We start from the raw sequence: 22,512 nt of genomic DNA, 5'->3' as shown, positions 1-22,512 counted from the left end.
AAAACAGTGTATGATACACACGTAGGCCCTTGAACATACTAAAACAGACACAGAACAATTGAACCTACCTTTTGTAGAGCGCCCTCACTCACCTGTCTCCTGAGAGGTAATGACACTGATGAGTTTGGTGTCCTGAATCTTTTCAGATCTCCCAGTGTTCTTGTATGCATATGTGTACTTTTATACATATGCTGGAGTCATACTGTTATCCACACGTCCTCTGTTTCTTTTTAAAATAATTTTTAAAAATTAAAAGAATAGTATGCTTCCTGTCTGAATTCTAGGTGTGATAATAAGAAATGTAAGAAGTAGTTTTCTTACTTGCAGTCAGAGTTGTTGATGAACTGCCATCCTCATATCATCCCACCGATTGTTAGAGTCCTCCTTAAAGCAGTCCATCACAGCATTGTCCTCTTTTGAACTTACCCATAGTAATTGCTGTGTGCTTATTTTCTGTGTGGGAAGAAGCCGCTTGCACACTCCCTACTTAGTGACCTCTCAGGGAGCTCTGGCTGGAATATCACAGCTTTGTGCTGTGGGACTCAGAGGTTCTTAGGACAGAATTGAGCTGGAGTGTCTGGTTCCCCGCCCAGCACAGACCTTGAAGCATCTCTGTACAGCAGAGACTAGTTTGCATCAGTCTTCAGGATATCTGTTCTTTCCTCAGGATGGGTCTCTCTCATGGCAGAAGCCTTGAAATCATGCCACATTATGGAGGCTTCCCACGCTGCCAGAATCCTGGCTAACTTGGACCGAGAAACTGTGGGGGAGAAATACCAGGATGGAGTGTATGTACTCCACCCCCAGTGTCGGACAAGGTGAGCATCGGGAGGACTTAAATGACCATTGTTTGGTATGTTTTGTTTTGAAACTGGGAAGTGATCTCATACGCAAACGCAAACGAAGGAGAGGGGGAACCTCCAGAAAGGTGATCCAAGACCAAGCCGTGCTAGCTGCAGGCTGGCCAGCCCTTTTCTACTTTCCCTGATTCCTGTGAGGAGAGACTTGGAGTCAGGGCCTAAGAAATACTGTATACCCCTAGATTGACTTAAGAAATGCCAGGGGTGCAGGAGGCCCCTCAGGTGGTCTGTCCCTGGGGCTCTCCAGGCCCTCCCGTGTTCCTCACGAAGCTCTGGGCCAAGATGACGGAGTGTCGGGTTTGTGTGGACCTTCCTCTCACAGCCCTTCCCTAAGTCCTGTGTCAGACACACATCTGTCTTTGCAGGAAATTAGAGGTAGCAGTGGCCTCCTCCATCTCCACCAGCTCCTTCAGTCTGACCTTAGGAAGTGGTGCATCAGGGGAGCCAGTGGCAGGCCCCTCCCTCTGACCCCATATTTGGGGGGCATTAAGAGCTGTCAGAGCTCTGCTCCCATGACCATCAGCTTGGGGTGCCTGCCCCAGACACTCCTTTCTCAGGGAGCTCCATTCCACTCTTCAGTTGGGATTGTGAAGCAGAATGAGAAGGAAGTAGGGTCTTGGGAGCAGGGCCAGGGCTTTGTGCTGGGGAGGCAGGGTGAGAAATCACCCACATCATGGGAAAACCTGACAGATTCACAGACTCAGGGCACTGATAGTCGCTGTCTAGCTGCCGTCAGGATCAGGGTCCCCTTGCAGAAGATTCCCTTTTAAAAGGCCTCTGCAAAAAGAAAAATGGATTCATTGGTTCAGTCTAATGGCAAATAAAATGTTACAGTGACCAGTACCATTCCAGCTCTTGCTCCAGCAGGAGGAAGAGTGTATTCTGAGCTGGGTGAGCAACTGTCTCAGGCGGGCTTCAGGCAGCCTGGGATGATGTGTTCCAAAGTCAGCCTCTTAGAGTCACAAAACAAGAAGAAAGTCAGGAGGAAATACATTGACCTGATATTCTGGTGGGAGCCTCAGGTAGGTGGGAGACAGCAAAGCAGGGGCAAATTCACAGAGTAGGTGTCACTGTCACCTGGTGACATTTTAGCTTTTGGCTGATGGAAATGTTGGGACCTATTTGGAAGCATTTGAATAAAATCAATTTTTTTTTCTTTACACCTTGAAAACATTTCTGTAAAACAAAAACAAAAAAAACCCACCTCATTTGTTTTTAAAAGCCTGCACAAGAGAGAGGAGACGAGTAGAGCAGGGACAGCGCCCTAGTGGTGTACAGTGGGAGTCTCGGTTCCTATTTAGTTTAGCACAACAGAGAAACCAGTCGGATCCTGAGGTTTTGAGATGTCCATTGGCTAAGAAATCAAACAGAAGCTGTGCTCCCTCGGCAGCCTTCCTGCTTTTGTAAGTGGGAAATTTCATTCCTTTTAGTTCGTACCCACAGGACTCTCGTGTGTTTGTGCATGCACACATGCACACGCGTGCTGTTTAACCTTTACCTGCTGCGCCTTAGGTCACACTGCCACCTGCGGGGCATCCGCTTTCTTTTCTACTTTGTAAACCCGTTAGGACAGAACCTTATCTTACCATGCTGATTCTCGGGGCAAAGAATTTCCCTTGCTTTCAGCCTCATTTTAACCCAAAACCATTTTAATGGTTTATACTTGATATCTCCTTTCTACTTTATATTTCTATACAAAACTTTTGAGTTTAGAAAAATATCTTCTTAGCCAGGCTCAGGAGGCAAAGGCTGATGGATCTTTTTTTTTTTTTTTTTTTGGTTTTTCGAGACAGGGTTTCTCTGTGTAGCCCTGGCTGTCCTGGAACTCACTCTGTAGACCAGGCTGACCTCGGACTCAGAAATCCGCCTGCCTCTGCCTCCCAAGTGCTGAGATTAAAGGCGTGCGCCACCACCGCCCGGCAGGCAGTTGGATCTTGGTGTTCAAGGCCTGGTGAGTTCCAGGGCATCCAGGGCTACACAGAGAAATCCTGTCTGGAAAAACAAAACAACAAGAAAGAAATATATTATCTAATTAAATAGTAAATTAGTGAGCAGTTTAAGTCCTACTAGCAGGGGTGCTGTAGCCTTTGCTAAAAACCCATCAGCTTTCCATTTGGATCCACTCTGTCCTTACTCTAGGCCATGCTCCTGCCTGAGTCTGTGCTTGTTAATGTTCATGGAGAGCCCACCCCACTGACCCCATCCCCTTTACACTCCTCAGAGCTGAAGGCACAGGGTAGTTATGTCCTAAGCTTCCAGTCACCTTGCACTCTCAGGACAGCAGAGCCCTCTGGGCCACCCAGGTGAGGACAGTCATCCCTGAAGGTGGTGCTATACCCTGTAGTGTAACTACCTCCCAATAACCTGTGTCCCTCAAGCAGGAAGCTCTTAGACCAGTCTGCCTCATAGTGCCCACACCCAGATAGTGATGGAGCCCACACTTCAACCAAGGTGGTTCAGTGCCGTGTACTACGTGTCTGTTGTCCTGGTCCTTCCCTACCTTTAAAGCTCATGCCTGTCACACCCTATCCTCACACCGTGGGCTTTGGGCTACTGGGCTCCTGGGCTCCTTTATTAGTCCTTCCCAATGCCACATCCAGGGAGCTTTCTGTCCCTTTGGCACATGGAGGGCAGCGGAGCCTGCTGTGAGGTGCTCAAGCTTTTGTCCTAAAACTCGATCACATGTGACTAATGTTATGTCATCAGTTCTGAGCTAATTTCAACTGAAAACCTTTCGGGGAGGGGGGTGCTTTATCACATTTACATACAAAAGAATATATTTCAATAGCACACAGAAATATGTACATTGATAAACCAAGATAATATAACCTTTATGCTAAAACATAAAGCAAATTAGTGAGTTTAAAAAGAAGCCAGAATCAAAATTTTTAACAAAATGAATTAAATTAGAATCACCTTTTAGCTTTGTTAAACTCTAAAATCTTTTATTCTTGCTATTTTCTTAAATAAATTTTATATTACCTAGATTTAAAGTGTATCTTTTGTAATTTCTTTGTTTCATTTCAGTTTAATGATTAACTCTAATATTTATCTGCGCTTTAAGGAGGATGATCTTGAGATGGCAGCCTTCTTGAGCTTAGTAGGAGAAACAGTTCAAATTCCTAAACCCACAATTAGAGTACAAGACAGAAATCTCCTTATTGACTCTTAGTAAGAACCCACAGACACAAATGGAGCCACATCCAGTCAGCGTCATGAATGCAGACTGAGGGACAGTAAGGACACAGTTACAGTAAACCAGAGGGCACCCCATACAGATGAGTTAGGAATGCTGTCTCTCTGAGACGTAAGAGGAGCCAGGAGAAGACACAGTGGCCAGCAGTGACGCTCCATCCACAGCGTGGGTTGATGTCTCTGCCCACTGTGAGAGCTTTCAGCCCAAGGAGAGAGACTCCCTTGCTCACGGAAATATCAAGTCAGAACACCCTGCTTTGTAGGTCAGTGGGTGATCAGTAATTTTGAAAATCCCCAGAGGGCCTTGAGCCTCACAGCTCAGTCATCTGTCCAGCGTTTATCTAGGGAGTAAGGCAGTGACTGATCCATCTCCTTTGTCTAACCCTATATTCCACATGGGGTCACTGGAGAGGGAGGGAGGAGGAGGAGGGGGAGGAGGAAGAGGAGGAGGAAAGGCAAGGTCGGAGGAGGAGGAAGAGGAGGAGGAGGAAGAGGAGGAGGAGGAAAGGCAAGGTCGGAGGAAGAGGAGGAGGAGGAAGAGGAGGAGGAGGAAGAGGAGGAGGAGGAAAGGCAAGGTCGGAGGAAGAGGAGGAGGAGGAAGAGGAGGAGGAGGGAGAGGAGGAGGAGGAAAGGCAAGGTCGGAGGAGGAAGAGGAGGAGGAGGAGGAAAGGCAAGGTCGGAGGAGGAAGAGGAAGAAGAGGAGGAGGAGGAGGGAGAGGAGGAGGAGGAGGAAAGGCAAGGTCGGAGGAGGAGGAGGAAGAGGAGGAGGAAGAGGAGGAGGAAGGACAAGAAAAGTGACATTCTTTAGACTCATCTATGACATTGATACCACCTCTAAAATTTTCTTGTTTATTTTTAATATGTTTTAAAAATGGTAGTTTTCTAAACATTCATCAGCTTATTAATAATAATTAATTGGCAGTTTTGTCCTGAGCTTATTGAGTTTAAATTTCACTTAGGACTTTTGCTCCTGCCTAGGACTTTTAGGGCACATGCACGACCACCTACAAAATTAGCAATGTCAAACGGTCCCCATTTCTTACCATTCAAATGAATGTCATCACTGAACATTAAGCCAGCTAGAGTACAAAATGATAGTTTGTCTAAAAACATTTTCTCTTTCCTTGAATTTCCGTTTCCCACTTTAGTGTCTTTTCTCTTCCCTGAGCATTGTAATCCTCTATGCTAGCTGGTGGGATTTGAGATTGGATCAGATTTATGGGCTGCTTCTGGGAGTGGCCCCTCCTCACCTCTGCCTCATGACTCAGGTGTGTCCCGGCATTACAAAACTGGGAGGAAGGTGAGGTCCTGGGTGAGCCACCCATATGTGTGTCTTTTTGGCTAAGCCAAGTAAGTTTCCTTCCTACCCTTGAATGGGGTGTGTTGTCTTGGGTTTCCCCATGAGGCCACTGCATGTCCTGTGGATGCCCCCTGATATTTTTCCTGTCTGGTGACTTTGCCTTTATATTAGCATGTTGGTGTCTAACTTCTTAAAGACCAGCTGGTGTGTGGAATGTCTGCATAGACTTCCTTGGAGGATAGTCACGTAGAGGTGACACTCACATGCTGAATCACGGAGTTCATTACAGTCCCTGTGGTTGGTTTGCTTAACTGTGTCTCTCTTCACTAAGGAGCAGTAAATGTGCTGTCTCTGTCACAGTTCCCGGATCCCTCAGCAACCCTGTGTTGATAAAGTTTGCCCTAATTAAGTCTCCTTTATGTCACGTGAGCCTGCCAAAACCTTCCAGAGAGAATGCCGCGTAGCTTGCCACAGTAGTAATGCATTTATTCTGCTTCTTTTTAAAACTCTCTCCCTTCTTAGTCAGCCCATTAAAGCCGATGTCCTTTTTATTCATGGCCTTATGGGAGCAGCATTTAAAACCTGGCGCCAGCATGACAGCCAGCGGGCTCTGACTGAAAATGCTGTGGTGGATGAAGACAGGTACACTACATGCTGGCCCAAGGTAAGGAGCAGCACCTGTGGCTGCCACCCACATGCTGGCACTCGCTGCTGCGTGCACCACGGCTGCTTCCCAGTCCCGAGCCCCTGGGGCTTCCTCACCCCGTACTGCTTCCTCCTCTTGGAGACTTGCATTTACGTCATCAGCAGGGCTTGCATATATTCTGTGATTCTGGGATAATACTCCAGGAGTTAAAAAGTAGGGTAATCACTCACTTTGTTGATACATACTTTAATAATACAGCCAGAATGTACTTGTAACAGCCAATTGTATGACCTTAATAATTATGAAAATAGAAAAACTTGATTGATGTAGTTCTCCTTTGCATTTCTTTGACATTATTTCCTCCGGGCTCAACTCTTGGATGAGTTCGTCGGGTGAGATTTATTCTAGTTCGTGCAGGACAGTGCTTCTGTATGTGAACAGTTTCCAGAGCTTTGCCCCCTTTTACTTCAGAACAGCTTGCTCTTCTCTCCTGGGATGACAAATCCTAGAAACGTCAGCGCTCAGTTCCCAGAGACAAACTGTAGCTATGATTCGTTTCTAACTCTCATGTCTCAGTTATCCAGCAGAAAATATAGTCTGTTCTGAGATAATAGCTTTCTCCAAATTGCTGAAAGCCGCCAAGATGTCTTGATTTCGGCAATTGCAGATTAAAACTGACAGTGTCCTCACACCTTAATTATAAATATTGATGGCATTTAGTGACCAGATATGAAGAGATAAAATGCTTGTTTTTATCCTCACTTCCCATGTATATTCCAGTGTCTTTGTAGTGTCTGTTGCAGGAGGCCTTGGCTCCAGACAGCAATTACCAGGAAGTAGCCTGATGGGGAAATGCATGCTTCTGCTTGCAAGCTTTTCTCACGGGCTTTTCGTTTTACTTAGACATGGCTAGCCAAGGACTGTCCTGCACTTCGCATCATATCTGTGGAGTACGACACGAGCCTCAGCGACTGGAGGGCAACGTGCCCTATGGAGAGGTAATGTGAGAGGGAGGGAGCACTAGCCTGGGAGGAAGGAGGATCGGGCCTCAAATGCATCCTCTGCCGTAGGAGGACTTTATTGTTTCTATCACAGATAGGGTTTGTTTTCTAAGGCCTGTGGATCAAGCCCGGGTCTTGTGCATGTGAGGGGATGCTCCAGTCTGCCCCCGCCGTCACCCTCCTCTGGAAGGCATTAGCTTTAGTACATAATAAATAGTAGAAATTAAGTAACAGGTATTGGAATACGTGTTGAGCTCCTGACACATTACGCTGTAATCGTAAAGGAGCACCGAGCTCTAGCAAGGCCTTCACTTCTGCTGGGAGTCAGGTTGTTTGTGGATTCACAGTCCTGCTGGCTGGGGAAGCTCCGGGAAAGAGATGCCGAGCAGTTTTGACTTGCGTCCCTTTTATGTCCTAAGGAGCAATTCCTTCCTGGTTTCCAGGACCTAGCTAGTAGCCTGGTCCCACCTGTAGCTCTCTGTGCAGTGTCAGTGAATGCTAGGAAGCTTAGCTCACAGAGAGCTGATCTAGTTGGTGACATAACATGGTGCCTGATGAGCAGGTCCCACGGGTCCAGGTGACAACAAAGGCCACGTTGGCGCCCAGCTCACCTACTGTTTCCCAGAGGAGCACCAGGCTTTTTTGCTCTCAAAAAACGGATTGCAGATAAACAGTGTGAGACGAACAGACTGCTCAGCGAGGAAGCTGACTTCCGTTTTGGCCTGAAATCACTTATTTTGAACTCTCTGATAACCATTACGTATTTATACATAAACCCGATGAATGGGAGCTTAGTGTCTGTAGCATAAACACAAGTAGGAGGAAACTCAGCCAAGTCTCTGGGGCATCTGTAGTGTCAGGCTGTGACGAACTGGGACCCCATACCTGACTGCCCAGGGCAGCTGGGTTAAGACCCATGTTTGACCTGTACAAATGGCCAGATCCATTTAATTTAAATAATGCTTGTTTTGTGTGAGCGGCTGTGGTGGGCTTAGGTAGTCCCAGCTATGTTAGTGTGAGCAAGTTTATGATAGAGAAGAAGATAGGCATAGCCTACTCTTCAGAGTGGGAGCAGACAGCATTGAACAGTAAATGTTAAGGTAGGCAGCGAGGTTTGAGGGATGGACCCCTCCTGTCATGAGATTTGGGGATGGACACTTCCCATCATGCTTGGTATTTTTGTTTTGTTCAGAAAGTCCATTGCATTCAGAAGCAACGAACTTCTCAACAAGCTGAGAGCTGCTGGTGTTGGGGATAGGCCAATGATTTGGATTTCACACAGCATGGGAGGTGAGGACAGGTTTATCTTCATAGACAGCCATTATGAGGTGGTTGTCAAGGTTTCAGCCAGCTGAAAGTTCTGTCTGTCTGTCTCACTAGTCTCTTCACACCAAGTTAACATTTTAGCTAAGTGTTTTAGAATTACTACTCTGTGCCCATGTTGTTTGTTTTCCTAGAAGGAGACAGCTAATAACAGACTGCGTGGGAGGGCTTAGATTGATGACTTGGTGGTTTCATGTGTCATTTTGAGTCAGACTACACTGTGGGATACTTATCACTATGCTCAGGAAGCCAGCATTGCCACAGTCCTCGGGGCTTCCCTGCCTTCCCGTCCATGCCTCTTCACACTGCCGACTTGGGCACTGCCCGTGCTGCTGAAGAGTGTCCACAGGTTTGCTGTGCTTGGCTGCTGTACTTGGTGCCCGGCTCCAGCTGCATGCCTTATTTCTCCTATGCTCCCCCAAACTAGCTCTCAGCTCTCTCTGTATGCCTCTCTTAAAGCCTTTGCCCAGCCCAGGCGGGGCTGTTTGATTAACGTGACTTAGGCTGAGCCTGAGCCGCGGTCCTTTGCTGAAAAAGCTGGATGTAGCTGTTGTGCTTCTCGGAACCCACCATTGCCATCCCTGGGTCTTTGTATTACCTGGTTAGAGAACATGCTTGGGTGCTCTTCGGGGGCCTTTCCTATAGAAGCTGACTTTCCTTGGTGGGCCCTGTGACTCTGGATGTGAGTGGCAGTGACCAACCTACCTCACAGAGGCAGTGAGATATGTGACAGGAGGGTATGCAGTCTGAGGTCTCTTAACTGCTTGTAGACTCACAGTGACACATCCAAAATAGTCTCCTTATTGTAAAGACAGTTTTCTTACACTAGAGGAAGTTACTTACATTTTACAGCATTGCTGTCTTGTTTGCTTGCTCTTTTTGAGGAGTGATAGCAGGAAGCAGCTCACCCTCTCTTCTCTTTTTCCTCTGTGGCTAGGTCTTCTTGTCAAGAAGATGCTGTTGGAAGCCTCTAAGAAGCCAGAACTGAGCGCTGTTATAAACAATACCAGAGGAATAATTTTTTACAGTGTCCCTCACCATGGATCACGTTTGGCTGAATACTCCGTTAATATTCGATATCTTCTCTTTCCCTCTCTGGAAGTCAAAGAACTCAGCAAGGGTAACATTTGTGAAGGAAATTGAAGTTGTAGAACATTAAATACATGGAAAGAAGGAAAAACCCACCATTTCTTCCTTAAATATACTCTCATGTTGTTTAACTTGTATATGGTTTTCTTTAGATTATCCATGGACAGCTTTTGGGTTTGCTTGACTTTTCTTCCATCTCTCTTTTGCTCCTAGGTAGTTGTCTTCTCTAGTATAGCTGTGACTGTTAAGTTATCTCAACTACTTAAACCAAGACAAATTATGGTTTTTCTCCCAAGGTAGTAGTAGTAAACTGCCTTTTTCCATGAATTTGGAAAAATCATCAACTATCAAAATATACATGAATTTTTGAGCCAGCATGTTACTTATAAAGTACTGTGTTTTGTTTTATAGCCCAACATCTTCTTAACTCTTTGTGCACAGAAGAATGTGTTTCTCTGCTGCTTTGGACAGATCAAGAGGTTTAAGAATCCATGTTAGGCCCTGCCCCTGTGTATCGAGTGTTTCAGCTTGTTCTCTCTGGATGATCTTAGCATAGTGGAAATTAGAGTCTAGATGTCTCCACCAGCTATTACTGTGTGTTCATCTGTCTCTGCATTTAGATCTGTTTTACATGATTGGGTGGTTCTGTGTTAGATGCATGCATATCTAAGCTTAGCGCATGTTCTTGCTGAACTGATCCTACCTGTATACAGCCGTGCCTCTTTACTGTTTCCGACTTAAAATATGACTTGTCTGATAAGAACACAGCTGTCCCTGCACGAGTCCCTTCTTTTCTTATGTTCTTTTGGGTGGAGAATATAATTCATTCATCTGTAGGGTTAGTAAGTGTGTAGTGTAAATGCCATTTTGTCATCTGTGTTCCTTTCTGCCTCACGTTTGTATGGTTTGGTGGCTTTGGGAGTCTCGGTTGGTTCTTCTTGTGAACATGTGTGTTCCTTTGTGAGCTTTGATGACGGCTGGCTTGTCCTCTGCTCTGGTGTGGTGCCGGTGAGTCATTTTTGAAGATAATTTTGCTGGATCCCCTATCCTTGGCTGGCAGTTTCTTCATTAGCATCCTGCATGTGTCATTCCATCCTTTCCTTGCTGTTTGACAGGTTTTTAACATTTTGCTCTGGTAAAGTTTATTCACTGCATGTCTCTGGGGTCCTGAGCATTTGTACGTGGATGTCTGTATCTCTGCCTGTTTGGAAGTTTGGCTGTTATTTAATTGACTTTCACATTTCGTCAGCTTCTAGAGTTTCCACAGTATAAATCTTTTTTTCTTCCCTTTTCCTTCCCTCCCTCCTTTCTTTCCTTGACTGAGTTCAAAGTGAAAACTATCATCAAGCTTGCACTCTTTCTCTCATTCTAATCTGTTACAGAAACACTCTTCTGTAATGTTAAGTTTCAAGTTCTCATCGGTTCTCTTTTTAATCTGCCACTGGTCAGTCTCTCATTCATGTTGTGAATTGTTTTTGTGTTGTGTGTAAGCACATGTATGCACATGTTCCTCACACACAAGGGCCCTCAGAAGTTGGAGGCATTGGATCCACTGGAGTTGGGCTGTGGCTGCCGGGAACCAAATTCAGGTTCTCTGTCAGAGCATGCGCTCTCACCTCCTGATCTGTCTCTCTGGCTGAGGTTCTCTTACATTTCACCATTCTCTTAGGCTCACTGTCCAATTCCTTCGTGGTCATTTCATAGATGTCCTTCAACTCTGTTTCTGGAAAATTAATCTTTTCCTTCATGGTGTTATGCTTCCCTTGGTAATGTGTCCCTTTGGTGACACATTAAGCGTTGTATTCGTCCCTTCTACTTTTATGAAGGTCCTGAGGATTGAGCATAGGAATGCTGGGGTCTGCTAAACATAGGCTTGAGTTGTAGAACCCAAGAGATCTTCCTAGATCTCATAGGATAACTTGGGATGTTAACAAGAGTGATGGTTACCAGTATGTAGAGCTGTGGGGCCCAGATGACCCCTTTCCAGGTCTCAGGTGCTTCCTTGTGGCCAAGTTGCTCACAGGAGACCTCTTGTCAGCCATCTTGGCTATGGTGGTGGTTGTTCTGTCGTGTCTTCTTGTGTTGTGGTCTGTTGTCCTCTCAACTCATTCTGAAGATACTAGAGTGCTCTGCAGGTTTCCTGTTTGCCCCAGAATAGTATGAATCAGACTTGCGATGTCAGTTTTCTTCCTGTTCTCTCCTGTACTCCCCCTACCCCCAGCTAATATTACAGTTGTGTATCCACAGCTGGCTTTCCACACAGGTTCTAGGGATCCAAACAGGTCTTTATGTGTGTTAGGATTCTTTCTCTAGAGGAACAGAACTGATGATAGAAAGGCTTACAGGCTGTGGTCTTCACGAATGCATTAGTTGTTCAGTCAGCAAGTCTGGATGTCTTAGCTGGTCTTCAGCATGTCAGAATAAACACACACACACAACCCAAGGCTCTAATGCCAATGGAACAAGAGTGAGGGCAAACGGGCAAAGAGCAAACACTTTGTCCCTCCTTGACCTTTAGGATACCACTAGGTGGTGCAGCCCAGATTAAAGGTGGGTCCTTAAGTGATCTGGATATAAGATGTGTCTTCCTACCTTAAATTATCCAGTTAACTAAAAATCTCTCACAGGAGTGCCTAGCGGTTTGGGTTTTTAGTTAATTCCAGATGTAGTCAAGTAGACACCCAAGAATAGCCATCACCTCAGGTTTGTGAGGCAAAGACTTCATCTGCCTAGCCAGCTCTCCTACCTGAGCCCCTTGTGAATCCAAATCTTAATTTCCTCTCTGAGTTAAGTATGAACACCTTTTATCTGAAGGAGTGAACAGAGCCTGTCTCATTCTCTGATTTTCAGACTCTCCTGCACTGAAGATGCTACAGGATGACTTTCTGGAGTTTGCGAAAGACAAAAGCTTCCAGGTGCTGAACTTTGTAGAAACACAACCGACCTTCATCGGCAGCATGCTTAAACTGCACATAGTGCCCGTGGAGTCAGCAGGTACTCGTGCTTGAGACACGGTGGCCACTGCATGCCTAGTTGAGGGGACCCAGCATGTAATAGATGTCAGTTTTTATAGCCAGTGTCTTAGGGATTTTAGGAGAAAGTTGAATGATAATCCAGAATCTAAGTTTATAACACTCTTTAGCAACAGATTCAAATCCTCTGCAAGCACACAGCCTTGGCATCAGCCTCTCGTCTCTAGTTAACAGTTAGATGACAGTGGTTAGTTTTCTAGCTCCAAGGCACCAACAGTAGCGCTTGCATTAAGGAGAATGCCAAGCACTTCCATAAGCCAGAATAAAGGGCCATGAAGATTGATAACTGCATAGAAATCTTAACCGTAAGCCAGAATAAAGGGGCATTAACATTGATAACTGCATAGAAATCTTAACCATAAGCCAGAATAAAGGGGCATTAACATTGATAACTGCATAGAAATCTTAACCATAAGCCAGAATAAAGGGCCATGAACATTGATAACTGCATAGAAATCTTAAACCCACTGATAAAACTTGTAGGATATACACGTTTGTACGACTTGGTAAATAGAAGGTGGATGGGTAAGATTTAAGCAGGAAATATTAAAGAGAAAAAAACTAGTGTTAAAAATACGAGTTTTTGGCTTCTCCTAAAGTAAAGAGGGGCTATAGCATAGAGCCTACAGCCAAGTTTCTTAAGGTGATGCTGCTGCGTGGGAACCTCCCATACATCTCACTGTGTGAGCTGCCTCCCCTGACTAACCATATCCTCCGCCTGATTATCCTCTCCTGGAACTCCTTCCTGAGGCTAGCGTAGGGCCTGTCCTGGTGGCTCATAGCCAATAGAAAAAGTTAGTGGCCAGGGACAGTATGCTTGTCTTAGTGATGCTCCTGAGTGTAGACAGTGAGCCTTGTCTTACTTCTTCATACACCACATAGACGGACAGTACCCCACAGATCCTCAAGAAGCAAAGGCCCGGGCCCTTGGCTGAGGGGTTGCAAAGAAGCTACTTAAAGAGTGCAAAGAATGGCTGTCAGATGTCAGAAAAAAAAAAAAAAAAACCTTAGGGATTTAAAGCAACAGCAGAGCAGTCTCCTGACCGGCTCCTTGCAGCGTCATAGCTTTGCCATAGTAATCCTGACTGCCCTCTTTCCCTATTCCCTCGTCCTCCACTCAGTGGTGGGCTCGCTGCCATCTCTTCTTCCTGCATCCAGGTAGACTTCAGACTGAGATCAGATAACCTTTCTTATTCCTCAAGCAGTTGATTACTAAAGTACTGAATCTTGCAACCACACCTACCCCCTCCACACCCACCCGCCACACACACCCTCCACAGACACCCCTCCACACACCCCTCCACATCCCCCTGCACACACCTGTAATTTGGGTCTCGAATGGTTCCCATGTGCAGCACCCTATTCATAGAATATGATTTCTCGTAGCCTACAGGTACAGAGAAGTCTGTATAATGCCAGTGTGCAGGCTCTGCTTAGAACATGCATGAGATTTTAGGAAAAGCACAAACTGAGACTTACTTACTGGGCATCCATTTTCACACAGGATGAGTTCTGCTCGGGCGAGCATGGCTTCCCTTTGCTTTATTGACACTTCTGCTTTCTTCAGATTTAGGCATTGGGGATCTAATTCCTGTGGACGTCAACCACTTGAACATTTGCAAGCCGAAGACAAAGGATGCATTTTTGTACCAGCGTACTCTACAGTTCATCTGCGAAACTTTAGCCAGAGACCTTGAAAACTGACAGCTATGTTCTTCCATTTTTTTGTATGAATACAGTGCAAGAAACGTGTCATTCTCCATCTCTTGTTAAGCTCGATGCAGTCCTGTGTACCCACTGCACGTGTGCTGCAGACAGCAGAGCGCAGCTCTTCACGCAAGCACTGGGAGATGCCTGAGTAGACCTGGAGGCCACAGAGGAAGGGTTAAATTGAGACTCCTTTGTGCCAAGCTTTGGGGTAGAGCAGAGCTGCTGTAGCCCACCCAAGACTGTCAGACTGTCCCTGTTCACCCAAGCGTCCTGACTTAGCGAACCATGAGAATGAAATCTGGGGAGAACAAGCTAGAACTTAGAGGCTGTGTTTGACCTGGTACCATGTGCTGTGGTGTTTTACTGCCAGTTTTTAACTGTCACTATGTCAGTTACACATTTGACACTTTTTCAGTGGTCCCTGCACACCTGCTTGTATGCGCGGACCAGCCTTGTATGCTTCTGGTTTTGTCATACTGAGAACATTTGTTTTTAAGTATTCTTTCTAGGATATTTTAATTAGTTATTCAGTAATATGCTCCGGATAAGGTAAGGATCAGGTTATGAACAAACGTATTTGAAGCGATCAGGTATACTAACCTCTTAGTATCAAGACTCTCAGATCATTGGCTACATAAAGTACAGCTTTCCTTTCAGAGGGACTTCCAGTATGGGAGCATAGAAGCTCATGCTGACGACCTTTTTTTGTGTGTCTGAGTAATAGCATTATTAACATGAAATTCATTGTGTGTGTGTGTGTGTGTGTGTGTGTTGTGTGTGCATGTATGTATGCACATGTATGTGGTGCTAGGGAGCAAACCCAAAACCTTGTGCATGCTAACCAAGTACTCTGCCAAGTACGTTGTCACCAGCTCCACACTTATACCTTGGAGGAATACAGCTTACTGATTTTTGGTATATTTAAAGTTACCAGCTATCACCACTGTCCAATTTCAGACTATTGTATTATCCCCAAAGAAGCTCGCTCAGCAGCAGGCGGTTCCTCCTCCTCCAACTCAAACCCCAGTAAACACTAACACTTTCCATCTCTGTGCATTTGCCAAATGAACGTTCATAAAGTTGGTAGCTCTACCGTGTTGCTCTTAGTATAATGGTTCTTTCTTGTATTGGTCTTTCCTGCCTCTCTGCTCCCTCCCTGCCACACAGTGAGCAGTTTTGCCCATCTCCCCATTTTCCCATGATTCCCTATCTTACGCCATGGGATCAGTGACCACTGACTGAAACCATGAGCAGCAGACATCTTTTCCCCTTTAACTCTGCTGCCCAGGTATCTGTCACTGAGGTGAACATGACTACGGTTCTGCTTTAAAGCTGCAATCTGAAAGTGCTGTGGGGTGTCTTACTAAATCAGTGTTGCTGTTTTTCTGACAAGACAGCGGCATCTCTGCTCTGTTTATATGATGGAAAGGCTGCTCTCCACTTATCACAAAGGCATAGATGAGGCTTACCATACACAAGACCGAGGTGGATAGATAGGGCAAGACGGAACAAATACAGCACTGGCAGAAGAGGTACGCGTAAAGGAGGTATCATCCTGAACAAATGAACACAACGAGATGACTACAGAACAGCAGCGCATTAAAAACTGCGCATAGATGCACATCTCTCCGGCACAGACACGGCGTAGTGTGCACAGACGCACAGCAGCTGCAGAAGGACAATAAAAAGATACCAACTGGAAGGAAGCTCTTCACTGCAAGGCCAATGGGCGGGCACTGGCAGCATGAGCGGGCCCACGTGTCTTTAGTGACAGGCCTGCCTGTTGGACGAAATGAAGGCTAAGGATGGAAGTGCCCACTTTACAATGCAAGCAGACCCCTCACAGGCAAGTAACCCTCCTCACCTTAGACACAGTAACAAGGAAGAAACCGCATTCTCAGCTAAGCTGCCCTTGAAACCAGTGTCAGCGTAATGGACAGAGATGGTCAGGCTGCAGGAACGCAAGTGTTGGTGAAGTCTAACAGTAGGCTTGGCCTGAGTTCATACAAATTAGTATGTGATATAATGGTGCGGAACATAATCTGGTATTTTACCATAAACGCACATAGATTCCTAGAATAATGTTAGTGATAACTTATGGACACATTGGGAGTAAAACAGTCTACAACTAAAAATATTTTGGTGAAGACAGGGCCCTTACAGTGCTGTCACAGGGTTAAAGAAAAGCCAATATGGCTGCAACTCTGACGTTTGACAAGGGGGCAAAACCAGAGACAGCAAGGGCAGAGTTGCCAGGAATTCGAGTTGGGAAATTCGAGGGAGCAAGGTTCAAGGTCTTTTTAAGGCAGAGAAACGATTCTGATACTGCAACATAGATGGTGTGTCCTTCTACCTTAGAATGTGCAGCACACAGAGCGAAGCTGGGTGTGAAGCCAGGACCAGCAGAGGTGATGGTGTGTCAGCATGTGGTCATCGGTTGTAGCCATCCTAGGGTAGGACATCTGGGGGAGCTCCCTGGGGAGTGGGTAGTAAGTACGAACCTGTATTTCTTAACTTTGATTTCCCCTGTAGACACTCCTCTCACTCAGATGCCACTGAGCCCAGTCCAGTCAAGCTCAGTTTGCATTGTACGGCGTGGGAGACCATCGCCTGCCAGCTTGGGACAAAGATCCCGCAGTCTGCTCATTCCTTTCTTGGCCAGGTCCAAGTCACACAGAGAAATTTTACTGTTTACCATTTTGAGATCAACAGTATATTCTTACTCCTGAGAAACACAATATTAGGAACTATATTCTGTGAAATAATTAACCTAGGATAAACATGGGCAGAATTTGAAGAGCACATAGTCCCAGCTGTTTCCATGAAGAAATGTCTATAAAGCACCCTCAGAGTTCCTCCGTTCCCCAGTCTGCTGTAAGGCTCTGGCAGACAGACTGGCCTCACCTAAGTCTCACACACAGCCAGGCATGGTTCCTGTGTGTGTTCTGTCAGTGGTCCATGATAGCAGCTCTCCCGTGATCAATTCTAAGGGTTTTTTCTTCTCTATTTACATCTAGTTGCTCTGTGTGTGGGTGCACAGGTCAGAGGACAACATTCGGGAGTTAGTTCTTCCTCCCACCATGTGAGTCTTGGGGATCAAACTCAGGTCTTCAGACTTGACAACAAGCATCTCCGGCTGCTCAGTCACCTCTTGGGCCCTCAAGCCATAAATTCTTAACTTTATTCTCTTGCTTTTCAACCGAGTCCCAGTTGTTGAGAGAGAAAGAGAACCAAAAAAATCATACAGTAAGAACTAGCTGTTGCATTTGATGTAGAGGAAGGCTGGCCAAAGAAAGAGTCCAAAGATTCTCTTCAGATCTGAGAAGCAGCTCAATTTTAAAGAAGAAGAAAACATCTAATAATGCATGCAACATTGGAACAAATTACCAGTCAAGACACACTGCAGGCTTTGATGGTCACTAGTCTTTGGGTATGATTTTCAGTTTTCCTTTCCAATGATATGAGCATCCGAAAGCCAATGCTTTAACATGACTTCCGGTACACAAATCAGGTAGACTTTTTAACTCAAAAACTCTCAAACTTCAGGAACTTTAAACCTTTGCAGACATTTCTTGACAGTTCCTAATTTCAGTTACCTTCTAGGAAATCAGAGAGTCTATACTAGGGTCAGCGAGACTGAACTTGTCAGCACTGTCCCTGAAATACTGTGTTTAACTGCACCGTGTTTCAAAGCAGTGGTAACATGCAGTCACATTAACTAAGGCAGACCAAAAGCTGAAACAAACTCAATGCAAAAATGGAGCCTTTCACGGGTTGGTTGCTCACTGCTGAAGTCATTCAACCAACTGCTACTGGCTTAAAACGCCCTCCAGTTAAACACTGGTTTAAAAATAAGGCTATTTATTCCAACTGTTGTCCTGTTCCCCACCCTGACTTAGCACCCCCACTCTGTCTTGAGACTGGGTCTCACTATATAGCTCTGGCTGTCCTGGAACAATGTAAGCCAGGGTGGTCTTGAACTCACGTAGAACCCCCTTCATCTGACTCCTGGGCACTAGATTAAAGATATATGCTACCATCTGGCGTGATCAGTTCTTAACTCTGGACTTCTTTTGACTCATAGTCCTGGGTATAGGTTCTCGGTGTGGTTCTTCGATTTCAAATTCTCGGGCAGCTGCCCTTCTGATGAGCCCTGGTCTTAGTGGGGTTCCTGGCTTGATTACTATGTAGAACAAAGAAAACTACAAGCTGGAGTTCTCACAATGCAAGCAGTCTTGAAGAGCTGGCCCCTCTGCTGCCTCTCTGACATTTATCTGCTGTCAAATTCACCTCCTCTGTGGCAGGAAAAGAAGGTATACACAGCAAAAGGGCTCGAAGTTTAAAAGATCTTTCTGTTCCTGACTGCATTTGCGGGAAGAAATACCAAAGCCAGTTCTTTCACATCTCCAGACAGCCCACCTCGTTTTCTCCTCGGATCCGTGCTATATGGTTTTATTTGAAGAACACAAGATGGACCACATGATCTTAAGAACCACAGGAAGCATGCTCATCCACACACCATCTTTAATTTTTCCTTTATTTAGTTTATTGATAGGTTATTGTTCATTCATTTTATTTACTTGCCTGCATGTATGTCTCTGCACCTTGTGCATACAGGGCTCTCAGAGGCCAGAAGAAAACATTGGGTCTCATGAGATTGGCGTTACAGATGATTGTGAGCTACTATCTGGACCAAACCTGGGTCCTCTAGAAGAGCAGCCAGTGCTCTTAGCTGAGTCCTCTCCAGTCCCCACACCAAGTTTTGTAACTGCCAAATATGCATATTATTTTACTTTTCTCTGTGGGTCAGCAGCTTCTTTTTCTCTGATCAATTTTCAGATGAACGTAGCTACATAGAGTTTTGTTCTTAAGTGCCAGATTTAAATAATTTGCAAAATATCTTGAATGTGACAGTAAAATATTTTCTGAGATCCCAACAGTCTGGTGGGTAATGAAGAGTGAGTGGCATATCCTAGGCAAACTGGCCACAGCTACCCCAGCCATTAGCATTCAAGGGCCACGCCTACTCCAGCCATTAACATTGTCTGCAGGATTGGCCTTACGGAGCAACACAGGACATTGCGGATGGGCCTATGATGTGAAAGACTCCTAAATATGAAGCTGGCATAACAAGATTTGCTAATGAATTTCTTTCCTTCTAAAAATAGAATCTTGCTCTGTCGCCCAGGCTGGTCTTGACCTCGTGACCCTCCTAACTCAGTCTTCTTCAGCTAATGAGCTTTTTATACACAAAAAATGTGATATATGCTTCAAATAGATTCTGGACATCACAATGTTTTTAAATATAAAATTGAAGCGGTGAGAAGTATTAGAAATGTGTGAATACAAGAAACAACAAACAGGCCAAGAGACATCAGAGAGCAAGCCCGGACTTGCCGTCTTGGAGATAGGACCTCATGGGGAGCTGTGCACACTCCTTCCTGGAGCTGTCATACACTACACAAATGAAGATCGGCCAGGACGGGCCAGTATGAGTTTTCACGTTTTGTGTCTTTATGGGACATGGACAGTAGGAGGGAAGTTTCATCCACAGGGTGAACGTAAGTTTAAGCAGCACACCATGGCTCAAGACCTTGGCTGTGTACAGGGCATGCAGGAGTCGGCTGGTCCATATCTGAGTGGAGGGTAAGCTCACGGTGCGCACATCACAACCAAGACAGTATTGCCACCAGCTCTCATAGGACTTCAACATAATTAAAGCTAATTACAAAGGGGTAGTCACCTGAGTATCTATGGGAGATCGATTCCAGGACCCCCCGAGGTACCCAAATCCTTGGATGCTCAAGTCCTCGACAGCACAGTGTTTGAATAGTTCCTACACATCCTCTTGTACATGTTCGGTTGTCTCCAAATGACTTACACCTGCTATGCTGTAGTAGAGAATCACAGAAAACACACATGCTCGGTACAGATGAGGTCTTTCTGCCGAGCCTGAAGAAGCAGAACCTGCAGCTATGAAGGGCAATTCCATAAAAAGGACTCACAGGAATGTACGGTCCAGGCATGCCATTGACCTATTCGCTGTTTTCAGCTCTGATTTTTTTTTTCTTAATGTGGTTTCAAGTGGGTCACAACAGCTCTTAATGGTCCCAGCTGCTTTTAAAAATGTCATCTTTTATGAACTTATCCTAAATCTGTAAAAACACAAATCCAACAAGCAAATGGCACACACACAGAAATTGAACCATTTAAAATTCCGTGGGTAAGAGCGTCTTGGGAATCTAGATATCTTGCCTTTAAAATCCATATCCTGAATCTAACAGCACATTTCCCAGTCCCCTGAGAGCAAGCTTAAAATGCACAGATCTTGAACGGAACATTTGGGTGGCTGGATAACTGTACTGAATGAGAGACAGTTTCCATATACTACACAGTGACAGATAAGCAAAGGGTTTCAGCGCGCCTTTAAATCGACATCCCTTTTGACCAGGTCAGGCAATGCTCACATGAGGAAGGTGAACATTTGAAATGAGAGTATCTTCAGAGCCAACAGGTCATGTCTTTGTCTGTGGGTCAAACGCCTAATGTTGTCCTCTTGTCTTTGTTACTGGCTGCCATCCAGTGACTGAAGTCTTTTCCACCATGGTCTGGTGGAAGCCCCCTCTCAGCCACTGATGCAATGACCTGTGCTGGCTCTGTGTGTGTCCTCTCAGGGTTCCTGGACCCCAAGTCTAAAGGCTCAGAGCTCTTGGACAGCCAGCTGTTATTCAACAGCTTAGGGTGGTGGAGAAGGCTCCAGAAGGGATCTGGATAATCGCCATGAAAAGAGACTGCCTCAGGCTCCGTCACTCTGGGGCCATCAGTCTCGGAGCTTGTGGCAGATGAAGTGCCAAGTGCCACTTGAGGACAGAGCGAGTGGGCGTCAGGCATCAATGGGGACGGAGAACTGCTGGACCGTGTGAGGCCCTGGAGGAGTTGGCTGTTGCTCTGCAGGACCTGCAAGTGGAAGGCTGCTGGTGCAGACTTCTTCCTCCTCGGTGGCACCTTGGGAGCCAGAGATGGGGCCTCTGGGGCCTCTGGAGGTGATAACTCCACAGCACTGTTCACCGGAGGAGCTTCATCTGGTTCTGACTTGCCACTGCTTGGCCTCTCAACACCTTTCCCAGACTGAAATGTTCTTGGTTTGGGAATAGGTGGGATGGGAGGGGCTGTTATTGGAGGAAGGGTCTCAAGGTTCATTTCCTGGGAAGCCATTGTAAAGTGGACAGGCTGCTGCTCAAACTGTTCTTCTGGTAACATGGGCTGAGGAGAGGCAAGGTACAGTGTAAATGAGAAGCCCACATGTTAGAAGCGGGCACCCAGACAACACTCAGTAGGGAATCGAGACAGATGAGGCTGAGGCACTCAGTCTGAGATTAGAGACTGTGTGGGAGCCAGGACTGTGAGCAGCAAAGAGGAAGCGCAGGACAAGCCCATGATCCAGTACGGCACTGAGCGACTGGCAAGTTTTAAAACCAGAGCCAGCATGGGTGATTCATGAACTCATCATGGTTGTCTGACAAAACGGGGCTATGCTCGTTCCTCACTCAGGGAGACTTTTCTGCAACACTCATTATGAAGTCCCAGCCCCAGCATGCACTGTACCACACTGGGAAGGGAACATGTTGTATTTGGAAGGACTCTACTTTCTCCTTGAATCTTCCATATTTCAATACAGAAGGAAGGAGAGACTCCACTTCTATAGCTCTGCTTTTAAACTACAAGTAAGGCTTTGGTACAGATGGGCCTGGTAGTTAAGCACAGGGGACTGGACCAGGTCTGTACAGTCCTTCCTTTGGTTCTTAAGAAAGAAGACAAACAGAAAATATGACCCTTCTCCACTGGCCTTAAACCAAAATCCCTGTGCAGCAACCAAAGACAGAACTCAGCTCTGTTCCTGAAAAGGCAGAGCCCATGCACAGGCAACAGAGAGGGGAAAGTCCATTTTGCAACAAAGCATGAAAAGTGGACAGGCAGCAATGCAGGACAGAAGCGCAACTCAGAAGACAGAGCAGACTCAATAACGGGCACATGCCAGAGCCACTTTCATGTTGGGCAAGCTAGAAAAGCAATAGTCACGCTACGGCGCCCAGGCAGGGATTACCAAGTGGCCCGCTCCCAGAACTGAGATCACACGGAAGATCCAGAAGCATCTACGGGTGTTAGTCTCTGGGCAGCTACTGTCCTTACAAACTCATGTCTTTGCAGAAGTAAGCAAGGCTGAGAGGCTTGTGAGCTAGAACAGAAAACAATCTGCAAGAAAAGTGGTGGAAAGAAGCTGTCGGGCCTGCAGGAATTAGCTTTCCTGTGTGCGTGCGTGCGTGCGTGCGTGCGTGCGTGCGTGCGTGCGTGCGTG

The 22,512-nt window shown here is 46.0% G+C and overlaps 2 protein-coding genes across 2 annotated transcripts in view; one reads left to right on the top strand and one right to left on the bottom strand.

Moving 5' to 3' along the window:
* The window catches only part of Serac1 (serine active site containing 1), a 37,424-nt gene extending 22,161 nt beyond the window's left edge, over positions 1 to 15,263 (top strand). Inside the window, exons 11-17 of the mRNA XM_028764381.1 lie at positions 668 to 818; positions 5,878 to 6,019; positions 6,905 to 6,999; positions 8,195 to 8,292; positions 9,263 to 9,445; positions 12,265 to 12,408; positions 14,014 to 15,263. Coding sequence (XP_028620214.1) covers positions 668 to 818; positions 5,878 to 6,019; positions 6,905 to 6,999; positions 8,195 to 8,292; positions 9,263 to 9,445; positions 12,265 to 12,408; positions 14,014 to 14,150 — 950 coding nt within the window. The 3' untranslated portion in view covers positions 14,151 to 15,263. The remainder of the gene's footprint in view (positions 1 to 667; positions 819 to 5,877; positions 6,020 to 6,904; positions 7,000 to 8,194; positions 8,293 to 9,262; positions 9,446 to 12,264; positions 12,409 to 14,013) is intronic.
* Positions 15,264 to 18,712: 3,449 nt separating this feature from the next.
* The window catches only part of Synj2 (synaptojanin 2), a 61,040-nt gene continuing 57,240 nt past the window's right edge, over positions 18,713 to 22,512 (bottom strand). Inside the window, 2 exon segments of the mRNA XM_028764380.1 lie at positions 18,713 to 20,699; positions 20,701 to 21,419. Of these exon segments, the coding sequence (XP_028620213.1) occupies positions 20,672 to 20,699; positions 20,701 to 21,419 (747 nt within the window). The 3' untranslated portion in view covers positions 18,713 to 20,671.

The sequence above is a fragment of the Grammomys surdaster genome, unplaced genomic scaffold, assembly GCF_004785775.1.
Source record: "Grammomys surdaster isolate TR1022 unplaced genomic scaffold, NIH_TR_1.0 143, whole genome shotgun sequence".
Classification (NCBI taxonomy): Eukaryota; Metazoa; Chordata; class Mammalia; order Rodentia; family Muridae; genus Grammomys; species Grammomys surdaster.
This window is presented reverse-complemented; position numbering and strand designations above follow the sequence as displayed.